Source organism: Anas platyrhynchos, chromosome 5, assembly GCF_047663525.1.
Source record: "Anas platyrhynchos isolate ZD024472 breed Pekin duck chromosome 5, IASCAAS_PekinDuck_T2T, whole genome shotgun sequence".
NCBI lineage: Eukaryota > Metazoa > Chordata > Aves > Anseriformes > Anatidae > Anas > Anas platyrhynchos.
Genome location: NC_092591.1, coordinates 54896612 through 54908847, shown reverse-complemented (window position 1 = coordinate 54908847; position 12236 = coordinate 54896612). Strand labels below are relative to the sequence as shown.

The following is a 12236-nucleotide window of genomic DNA, read 5'->3' as shown; positions in this document are numbered from 1 at the left end:
CCAGTAGAGTTTGGTCTGAAATCAAAGCTGGCCATGCTGAGGCAACTAGACTTATTTTGCAAATCTATGATTAACTAAAACACTGTAATCCTCTAAATCTTTCCCAATAATTCAACAAGGGAAACATATTATACATACATAATTGATGATGAAGCTCCAAGATGTTTCCAGGAGCTATTTTTATCAGTCTGCCCTCCACTACCCAATTTGTATGTCTTGTCGATTCAACCATATGGTTTGTACTCAAAGTAACAAGTCTGTATGTTTGTATATAGATATATATACATATATATTTATAAAATCTATCAAGTCTATCTTGCTTCTTAATTGACCAAGACTTGAATGGATTTAAAAAGAGGGGTTTCTCTCAATATTTCAGAGTTGAAGAACGCATACAAAATAATTGCCAATCCTCCACTACACCTGAGATTCCAACTCCTCTTTCATGAAAGCTGTTAGAATTAAATCTCCTAGGTAACAGAACAACAAGTTAATTGGTATAAACTGAGTTTCCAGACACATTAACACATAACATACCTTTGTTAACCTCAAGTAATGCCTTTTTTCTCTCCTCTTTAATCAATTTTTTGTACCTCTTTCAAACCTTATCTTCATTCTCAACCCCTCTTGGCATCAAAGAACATTGATGCAAGCTGCTTAAAAATCACTTGAATTTGAGAGCTATCAATAAAAACAGAACTCAATTTTTTGGGATAAATCATTTCTCTACCGAAGTTGTCGGTATCAAGTGGGAGATGAGCTTGACTGTCTTTGAACTGCAAAATTTTCTTTGCACTGCGGCACGTGGATTCTCCAATGTTTCTTTGCACTTCACATTAAGTATCATGTTCTGACCCTATTCGTCTGTTTTCTCAAGTAACCAGTGAATTGAAATTTTTTGTCCTAAGGGAAGCTGTTTCCTTGGATCACAGAAACAAAAAGTAGTATAGATATAATGTACATATATAAGAAGTTGGAGGCTTTCATAGGCTGGACTGAGAAACATGACAGTTCCTGCTGCGATATTTATTTGAAGTGAGGCATGTAACCAATCTTTCAAAATGTGATGGAAAAATTATAATTCTCATCTTTTGTCTTGTTCATAAAAGCTGTTGTCTTTATGATACCGCAATGTTTGGTTCTGTAAATTAGTTCAGAACAATTCTTCCTCTAATAGTCCAGCAATTGGGAAAGCAGGTATTTCCCAAGTCTCGCGAGCTTCACGTCTAGAGAATTCACTGCAATGTTCACCCTTTTCTATGCTCATATTCTCTTCATTAAAATTTCTTTAGAGGAAAACAAAACAAAGAACACATAAATCCTTCTGTGTGATTCTTTCCTTCACAACTCCAGTAAACAAAGCAACCTGTGCATCAAAACTAAGTAAAATTCCTAGGGTATCCCCACATAGGTACCAATCTACACATTTCTACCTATTTTAACTATAATTATTATAGTTGGAATATGTAAACGTGTTCAGACTATCTTCACTTCAGAAGTCACTCACACTCGAATATATTTATTTTACAAACTTGGCATTTGAATATCTTCCTCGACTTCAAAACCCGAACAATATACACAATAAAAATTACATGGGCACTTGCGGAAATGAAGACGGAACACTTTCAACTCAACTTTCAATCCAAAAATAAGTATTTCTCTGTTCTCTCATTACTAACTGATAATCAATGACCAAGAAAAAAAGCAGCAAAATGAACACGTTAATGTAAATTCATACTGAACAATGTAGGTGCAACTTCAGAGTATTTCAAACATGCCCTGGCACCGAGATTTTACTCAATTCTGAAGGTCGGACTGAAAACATTTTTTTCCCCCTTTCTTTTCATATTGACTAGTGTTTCATAGACAAATAATATTTAATTTAGTAAGATCAGTCACCCATTTGTTGGGGAGTCTTCATTCAATTTAATGCAGCATACCCTATAATATCAAGATGAATAAGCTTACGTTTGCTGTTACTATAATAACCCCATCGATGAAATCCCACAGCCTTTCTAGAACTAGTGGTCTTTTGAATATAACTCATTAATTTACATACAGTAAATTAATACAGTATATTAACTTAAATACAAAACATAATGACAGACGCAATAAAAACTTTATCACCCAGATGTCTGTTCCCCTTCAGTCTTTGCACGTGAAGATTAGGAACTTCCCTGTGTGACAAACTGTGTTTGTCATACGAGCTGCTACAAATTTACTGCAAGAGCTGTAATTTATCTGTCTCCCAGATTCTCTATTTTTTCACTATTTTATTCAACTCAGAAAAGCTCTTCAGAGAACTCTGACTATAATATTCTGCAGCACAATGGTAACAACCTGTCTGAACAGAAATGTTGTGTTTCCAAAAACGGGCTAGAGAACAACAACAATAAAAAAAAACAATGCTAAGATGCATTATGCTTCCCTTCTTCATCTTACCTGTACCTGTATATCATAATACTACTATAGGAGTTTAACATTCACCTCTCATTAGAGAGAGGGTTCATTTCACACCTCTGTAAAGTTCAAGTGAAAGTTTCAAACCAAGGATTGATGATAAATACACTGTTAGTTCAATGTGATACTGACCATACGTAAAGAAATCAAATGTCTTACCGTGCACTTTGTACTCGTTGTAATTGTTAGGGTGAATGCCGAAGAGAATTCTAAATCTGAAGTGGATGCAGTATTACAGTCAATACGCTGTTGAAAGGAAAAAAACAATACCATCAGTAACACTGCTTATAAGAAATTAAGATGTCTCTTTGGATGACCTTTACGTGTTTTTCGGTTGCTCCATAAAAAGATAACTTTTATAGACCAATACTAACACAGCTCTTTGAAATGCCAAGAGGAGACTTAAAAACAGCCTAATCATATACATGCACTGCCCAAATACACAAAATCCCTCTTCCTCAATGTCAACACAAACAGATACTGACTAGTAGCTGTTTTGAACTATACATGGTAGCTCACTCTGTTCAAGCAAGTTGCTCTTAGGTAACTTTCTTCATGACAGCTCCCAGTAGTTGACATTCACGAACATACATACGCATATCCTCAGCAGCAATTAGTTTATATGGCCACAATTTGTCAAGTCACTTCTGTTGAGGAAGCATTCTTAGCGCTCGTTGAGACCTCTTTCCACATTTTTTTTCTTTAAACTTTAACCTGTTTTACTTCTTGTTCCTGTAGCCACATGGTAAACTACAGTATTCAACTGATCTGGGTTAGAAGACAACTTTTTTTTTTATTATTATTTGCCAGATTAGTTTTGTATTGATCACGAAATAACTGAGGTCAAAAACAATCTCTGGAAATCTGTTCGTCCAAGCACTTAACCAAAGCCACATCTACTACACCAGGCTGCTCCAGCTCATGTTCAGATGGCTTCTGAACATCTCCAAGGATGGATATCCAAAACCAGTCTGGGCAACCTGTGCCATTGTTCTATTGCCCTCACAGTAAAATAAGTTTCCTTATGTTTAAGTGGAACCGCATCCCTGCATGACAGACACAGCTTCAGACATTTCATGAGCTTTGTGGTCCTTCAGCAGACTCCCTCCAGTACATCCAGCTAGCTCATGCACTGGGAAGGCCAGCACCAGGCACAGCCATCCACCAGTGAGCTCTCTGGGACTAATGAGCAGACGAAGCTCCCCCCCCTTGAACGGCTGGCAGCAATCCTCCTAGTACAGCCCACGGGGTTGCCTGGCTGCCTTTACTGCGAGGGCTCGTTGCTGGCTTACAGTCAACTTGGTCTTAACAAAGGTCCCCAGCCACCCTTCTGCAAAGCTGCTTTCCAGCCATACAGGCCCCCAGCCTGTATGGGGGGTTATTCCTCCCCACGTGTGCAGTTTGCACAGCCCTTGAATGGACTGCAGAGGACTCTTGACCCATTTCTCCAGCCACAGTGGGCAGAGAACTACTTCTCTGCTTTCACACACTCAAAAAACAACGGCATCCAGTATGTATCAATACCGACAGATCACACTGCAACCTACATTTCAACTTTTTTTTTTTTTTAAGACAGATGTACCAATTTTTGAAAGTTAAAATCCTCAGTCTTCATTTAGTTCATGAAAATTCTATCATGCTGGCCCTGTATGAAGTACTTTAGTTTGCCTACTCACCTGAAATGCTTTATCCAAGCATATCTTATTTTGTTGACATTAAGTCCTACATACAATATTAGTCAGTATTACTTGATACTGCCTCAGGTTTCTTCAGGGATTATCTTTCTTCCTCAAAACTTACATTATTAACTATTCAAAACAAGCAGCAGCTAGTATGAACAAGTACACTAAAATATCGTCAGTAATCATCATATGATAAATTGGAACATTTTTAAACTTTCTCTCAAAAATACAATCTATTTGTTATATGGAATGGCTATTGATTAAAACAATTTACCTGTAATGCTGCTGTTGCTCAACTCATTAATTTTACTACTTCCTACTGTAATTCCAGCCAATGAGCTCATACATAGCCTTGAGTGTATTTTAAAAACCATGATTGTAACTAAGAACAAATGAGTATAGAACCGTTAGGTACAGAAGTTATTAGAAATGCTACACAATGACAAATTTCACTGAGCCCATACTGTGCTGGTCAGTGACTGCTTGTAATTACACAGACTTAAAAACGGACATTTTAAAAATGACAGCAGCTTGTAGGCTGCACTGGGCAAATTTAACTATAGTTATTATCAACTTTCGGGGTTAGGATGTGTTGTTTGTTTTCTTGTCTAATAAACTGATGTAGCTTAACTTTTCCACCCAGTTGTCCATTTAGAGCACATTGTATGTTCTTCGTTTAGTATACCAAGCTTGACCCATTTGCTAGAGGTTTTTGAACTTCATTTCCACTTGAGTTAGAACCAAGTGTTATAAATACAGGTGTACACAGGTGAAAAGTACCTCTGTCTCAACTACAGCACAAATAAACCTCTCAGCTAACTACAGCTTCACTTTCTTGATCTCAACACTACTGTTACGTGTACTTAAAGTCACTAACAATAGAATTTATCTTCCCTAAAATTACAGATCTACAAACTGTATTTCATCAGTTGCATTGATAATTCGATCCTCTCCTTACATACAAGGAGAGCAGATATGTGTCACAATCACAAATTGTTATAGATGTCAAGACAGAAATGTGTCAAGCCCCTTAACGTGGATTTTATTACATAGACTAAAGAGGGAGTCTAGTGAACAAGCTAAGACAGTAAAACATAAGGCATCCATGATGACTATCATCTATGAAGAAGGACTACTTAGAGGAAAAAAAAATGCACACAAGAAGTAGTAATAGAAGGAAACTTCAGACCTGATTACTGAACTATTAAGAAGGATCTGGTATGGTACCTTAATAACAGTGGCTGTAGATATAAGTGTATTTGGATCCAGCACCTCCACGACCGCTTCTGGAATTACAGCCTTCTTCATGCAAGACATATCAAAGCCATATACATCTTCCCAGAAGAGCAGCTTGTCTGCATGTTTATTCATATCCCCCACAGCTACTAGACTAATGGTGCAGATGTCCGGATAAACTGTAACAACAAAACACAGATTTATTTTTAGACATACAAAAAAAATTACATTTTTTCTTTTTAAATGATTAACATCTTAAAAACACATAAGAGATTTTTCTTCCATTCTTAGATAGGACACTTTTCCTGCTGCTTTCTTTTCTGGCATCGCATTTTCCACAGAAGAGACTAAACGCTAAAACTCAATTTTGACATGCTACTCCGCTAACAGTATTAACCGTTCATGAGAATATTTCCTTTTAGTCGAATCCCACTGCCAGGGCGTAACTGGAAATTTCATGTTTGATGAAAATTTTTTGGAATATCTTATTCTGCTTCTATACACAGACTGCCCTAAAACATATTTAATAACTACTAGACGGATAGATACCCAGAGGAAAATTCAGGTCAGGGCTCTGAAGGAACAAGTAATCTCTGTCAAAAGACCTTATTTCCAGAACAGCGCAAATATTATCACTTGGGTATTTTAATCCTGTTTCCTGTCATTAGTTGGCTGATACATGCCTTAGAACCTAACCATGACTTTTGGGTACTGAGAAAGAATAAACACTCTTCTTCTACTTGCACCTGAACAACATGGAAGTAACCTAACAGACCGAAGACAACTTCCTCTTCAATTCTTCCCCACAGTTTTAGGATGACAGCTCTCTTTCTTACATTGTCTTCACATTTGTACTCTGTCCTTACAAGAATATTTTCAGGACACGTATTCAATATAGTAGCACATGACTAATGTTTTCCTTCTCAACATCTTCCTAGAAGAAAGCTAGTCCATCTCTTTTCACTACTGATTGGAGAAGACACACCGAACAGCTGCTGTGAATATGGCTGTCTACAGCACTATCAAATAGTAAGAGAAGCTCAATGTAAAGCTTATATTTAACTAGGCTTCTTTCCAAAAAGACATTTCCCCTTTCTGTTAGAGCTTTAAAGCCTTCCAAGTCACACAAGTTGAATTCTTGATCTGGCTTCAGAGCAGAATGCTTACTATTAAGCACCTTTACTTTATTTTCTTACATCAATGTGGCAGCGTTAGCGAGACTGAAGCTAAGTTTCTTTTTTCTTCCAAAAAATCTGGTGAAGTGTAAAATTAATTTTGTCTTCAGCTCTGCTTGAAATTGTAGCTTATCAAAATTAATATGGAAAAAGCACTAGTCAGAAAGGTGCTATTTTTTGCCTTGTAACATAGCAAAGATAGAAATAGAAAATTGATATTAGACCTGTTATACAGCGAGAGTATGTCTATTCTAAAGGAAATTATACACATTATAAAGGCAACTCTTCTCTAAAGAAGGTTTTTTTTCCCATGTGAAAAGCAAGTTCCCATGTTCAAGCAAGCAACCACCTCTACAGCCGAAATGACTAGATAATGCAAAATATGAGTGCACGCTGCCATTTTTCTCACATTCTGACTGTTTAAGCCAGAACACTAAATGAATATCGGCTATCTTAAATTGGAATCCCATTGGTGAAGTACCACCTCCACTCTGCAGATGAGAACCGAAAGCAGAAGGTTTTTCCAGGAACAGCCTACAATTAACTCAGCAGCAAAAACGTAATTAGTTGAATGCCTCCCTGTTTTGATTCCCATCAATCTTGTTTGAAACAAATGAGTTGATTCCAGCATACCTGACAGCTGTCACATGCACAGAGATCTGGCAGCAAGAGTATTTGCAAGTACTTTCTTGGAGCAAGCTATAACGGTTTTGCATTTCTTAAAGCCCTCATTTACTGTTTACTGATGTGAGAACTCTGTTATGGTAGGCTTTACCTCACAGTGTTGCAAACCTTCAAGAGCCACCACTAACATCATCCCAAAAGCATGGGACAGACAACAACAGTAAGTGACTACAGGATGCAAGGGATGTAACCAAGAGGATACAAAAGGGGAAAAAAAAGACCTGATGTCTCTAGTTACAGGTCATACTTTGAGAAATGAGATAGCAAGCTAGAGGTAGCAAAACTGCTAACAAAAACGACAGTAAAAAATTATTTGAAAATTCTTTTATCAGAAAAATAAATCTGAGTTCCACAAACAAGGCACAGGCATGAGATAACAGTCACGTACCCAACTTCTAAATTTACAAACCCAACCATTGTTTAGAAGCTTACACAATATTGAGGTCTGACTGGAAATCTAAGCATGTTGTGTAAGTATCAGATTAAATCTTCTAAAGGCAGAGTTTTGTCAATGTTTAAAAATACCCGCTTAAAACTGCATTTTACATTTCAACCAAAACCCTTGTTTCTCCAAAAACCCTCTGCTTTTCCTGCAACCTTATAACATTTGCCTGTGCAATCCTGACAGATTTGTCTTTTTTTTTCCTGATTAAGGTTATAATGTAATAATTATTCTTTCTCACAGGTGAAACAACCAAAATGCTGACTGGACAAAAGCACATGCTCCACAATGCGCTCTCAGATTCATCGTTTTGACATCTGTGTCCTTCTCGACTGAGTGCCCTCAAGTCATCTGTCACTAGTAACAGCTCACGTGGTAGACAGAATACGAGGGGAAATCCTTTAGCCCTTAGCAATGCCTCACAAACTTCAGGACACTGAAGGGTAAGGCAGTGATCCTCTGGATATGCAGAAGGAATTCCAAGTGAATACCACCATCTTTTTGACTTGAACAAGAAAACAGTACTTCATTTTGAATGACGACTTCCTTATGTATGTCATCCCCACACCCATGTGTGCTGCGCTCAAGTAAATGGAAAAATATACGCCCAAGCAAGTACCAGCTCTACAGAACAAGCAGATGGGTCCTGGGCAGCAAGAATTTTGTGCTCCCAAACAATGCTATTATATACTGTACACATTACCATAGACCGTCTGACATAATCCACTTCAGTATGCCAATAGGTTCAATTGAAGTAACCACGGTATGACTGACTGCACACAAATCTGGAAATTTGGATTCTATTCCTACCTCAGTCACTGGAAGATCTGTCCAAATCACAGCTGCTCCTATCCCTGTTCTCAGCTTTCAAACAGCCCCAATAAATAATGATCTTGGGCTTAAAGGTATTACGTGGCTTGAGACAGAATTAAGCTTTACAGTAGATTCAGGAGTTTCTCTCTTAAGACTTCACCTCAGAACGAGCTCTTCATTTCAGCTCATCCCCATTTGGACGTGCCCACAGTTCTGCTATTCATCCACACTGCATAGTGTCAGTCTTGCTGATTGCTGAGCAATTTTGGCACAAAGCTCAGGCACAGCCATTTCCCTGCTATGCAAACTGGCAGAGGAGAGTAATAGGAAGCCTCTGAAGGAAAAAGCGTCCTATTTAAAATCTGGCTACACCTATCAGTGACTCTGTAACACAGTATGCCTTGGGAAGAGTCAACTAAGAACCTGAGATCCTTCTCAGACCACAAAGGTTAAGTGCACTGCAGAGCCAGCACACCTTCTCTCTCAAATAAAATGTGGGGAAGCTCAAGCCGCTAGCAAACACACCACCAATACAGAAAGATGCTAGCGAACAAGATGCTGTCACAGTTTCTGCAGAGGTCAGAAATGCCTAGCCCTTTTCTGAAAGCTTTGGAAGCACTAGCTGAACAGGAAATCATTCCTTACAGTTTCAGAGGATGTCTTCAAATTTAGTAACTACATTGTTACGTAAAATGACTAGCATATATTTATACAGAGCTCACCCAACTGCATTCCAGATAGGGCTGCAGTGCTCTACAATACTGAAAAAAGCACTCCTCTTCTGCTACGCTATTCAAGAGGCTTCTAAATATTTTAATACATAAACAGTAATCTCTTCCTTACATATTCCGGTTTGCGATCAGATGTTGAACAATTGCGTAAAAAAGCCTTTTTTCTGCTGCACTCTAGCATACAAAAGCTCAGTGCAATCAAAGCGAAGCACTGCAGCGAGCACTGTTACATAGTCATTAATCCAATCATTAAGTCAGTGTAGTGAAACTAACTATGTGCATGGTTAGCACAAAAGGGGGGAAAAAAACAGACCGATGACTACGATTGAAAAGGTCAATATGAAATACAATACTGACAAAGGAATTAACTGAAAGGAATAAAGCATATGCAGAGCTCATGCAGAAAACTGCATCACATTAGTAATAAATACTCGCAGGCATTTAAACACTGCTTAAGATGATTCTATCTAATCTACTTAAAAAGGATGAAAGTACTCCACTTCAAAATAATTTTTTTCTTCTGTCACTTCCCCACCCTCCAACAACAAAGAAAAAGAACATATTCCTAATGGAAATGAATATCCTAAACTGAAACAAAGCAATTCCATTAGTTATTTCACCTGGCTTCATATGTTTGAAACTGTATGTTCTCCTCACACATCATCTGCCGTCCTGGAATGCACCCTATTCCCTTTCCTTCTAATTCATCTGAGAACAGATAAAAATTTTGAACTTTTCTTCTTACAAGTAAGTTGTAGCTTTCTCAAACAGTGCTATATCTTAGCCAATAAAAATTGTATTCCTCCATTTCTAGTTTTGCAGAAACTGGTATTTATGGAGCAGAAAATGAACACAAGCTTTTCTGATGGCTGCTATTTAGCCTCATATATTTTGAAAGGTTTTAAGTCCAACACTATAATTCCATTAAGGCATTTCTAGATTTTTTTTTTGTCCAGATTGGCTGCATTGATCATTTCTCAACTCAAAGGACCTGGGAAAAATACAGACAACATTCCAGTCTTAACTTTAACTATTACAGCCTGAGGTTACCATCCAACTGCTGGGAATAACAAAATAATATTCCGGAGCACAGAAGTTAACTCTAGAAATGAAGTTTATTAACTTGCTACTATCCCCCATCTCCCTCCCTCCTGTGTAGACATGTGGGAAGAAATAGGGAGGAAAAATTTAGACTGTGCTTAAGAATAAATAACCCCCTTCTATTCTTAAAAACACCATTAACTTGAGACCTTGATACCCCAGCTAATATCCTTCTACTACCCATACAGTAAATTAATGCCTCGAAGCTCCTACTAATGGTAACATTATTCATTTAGACTGGCAACTTTCTCATCCATGCATAGCTTATTCCAAGTCTCTGAGTTCATTTAGCTTTCCCCCAGAGCTAAATTTATTAGAAGAATTACGCGCACCAACCTGAGCCTCCCCCTGCCAGGTACTTGTCCTTCGCATAGATGACAGAATCCAGCATAGACTCAAAGAGAAGGAAGTAACCCTGTTCACAAAAAGAGGAAAAGAGCTTACAAGTCATTACACTTTTACGCAGCATATTTAATCAACATACAGACTGACTTCATCAATACAGTTTAAGAGCTTTACATACCATACACCTCAGTAAGAGCCAGCACATGGTGAGTTTCTCAACACTAGCACGGTCACTTCAACACTTTAATTACGTATCATCTTTAATTCCCATGCTACAAAAATCTTAACATTTACTAAATTCATAAAGTGTAGGCAACAAATATCCATCTACACCAACAATTACCTGACTCCCATAACATACAAAGAAATGAAATTTACTTTAAACCCCAAGAGAAAAGCTCTATCGATTGATTTTGTAGTCACAACTCCGAGGTGCCGTATCAAAAAAATAAAAAAAAAAATCCCTTTGTCCTTGGCATTACGTACAATAGCATTACATACAATTAACCTTTTAAATTAAATCTTCAGTTTCGACTCTTAAAAGTGAAGTCCAAATTTCTAAGAGATATATGGCCATTTGTTTATCAGTAGGTTTACTATTTTACGCTCTTCCCATCTTTCAAGTTTGACTATGATCGTTACTCCTGCTGAATACTCTCAGCATGCTTCATCCACTTTCTTTGGACATCAAATCACTTAATGACAAATCATACCAGCATACACATCATTTTTTCACTTCTTCACCATGGGGTTTGATTTATGCACCGACAGCCAGTAGGAAAGAACAAAAAAGATAATGGCAAGTCCAGACTCTGGACTTGTAGACCTACAAGCCTGGGTAGCTGTAATCAAACAAAGCAAAGCTACAAAGACTTGTTTCATCATCTTTCCTACAATTCCGTATTTGGAATTGTGATTTGTTTAGTTGCTGTTGTTCTTCATTCATCAAGCCACCCTACTGAAGACAGCACTGCATGTGAACTGCATTGTTAAGATACCAAGCTAGCTTCAAGTTTATCTCATCTTCTTAGTCATCCGAGGTTCCTAAATTTAAAAAATGCAGCAAGTTCATAATTGCTCTCATAAACGTTCCCATCCACATTGCAGCCTTCAGAACTAAAAAACAAACAAAACCGGAAAATGAGAAACCTGAAGCAGGATGCATCCGTGTTGGGAACGATGACACAAACTCCCTCTTCTTATCGTATTTCTTCTGATAAGAGGACAGTGCTCTACTGCATACTTTTCTTCCAAATACTGTCTATTCTGTCACTTCCCTGCTTAACCTTTATGAAATTCTTAGACTAAGTCCCAAAATGAACACTGCTGCTTTGTGAGCAATACCATTTTTGTAAGCCTAGGAAAACGGTTGAAAAGGCCAGGAGCTCCTACAGCATCAGACAGTATTGTAAGCCTCCAGCAAGCCAAAAGCACAGACTGGAAACAGTTTTCTTTTTAGTTCTTATTCTTGCAATTTTACAATTCTCCAATTTTACAATTGGATATGTTTGATTCATACAAATTCTTTTCAGATTCTTTTAACTGAAAACATGACCTCCAGGACACA

General features: G+C 37.7%; 1 protein-coding gene across 4 annotated transcripts in view; it reads right to left on the bottom strand.

Moving 5' to 3' along the window:
• Positions 1–12236, bottom strand: part of PRMT3 (protein arginine methyltransferase 3) — a 196821-nt gene that overhangs the window by 18875 nt on the left and 165710 nt on the right. For all 4 annotated transcript variants that reach the window (XR_011809800.1, XM_072039135.1, XM_072039134.1 and 1 more), the window contains 3 exons: positions 10661–10739; positions 5370–5557; positions 2620–2706 (listed from right to left, as the gene is read on the bottom strand). Coding sequence is in view for 3 of the 4 variants with exons in the window: in XM_072039135.1 (XP_071895236.1) it covers positions 2620–2706; positions 5370–5557; positions 10661–10739 (354 nt within the window). In the remaining variant the exon portion in view is untranslated. The remainder of the gene's footprint in view (positions 1–2619; positions 2707–5369; positions 5558–10660; positions 10740–12236) is intronic.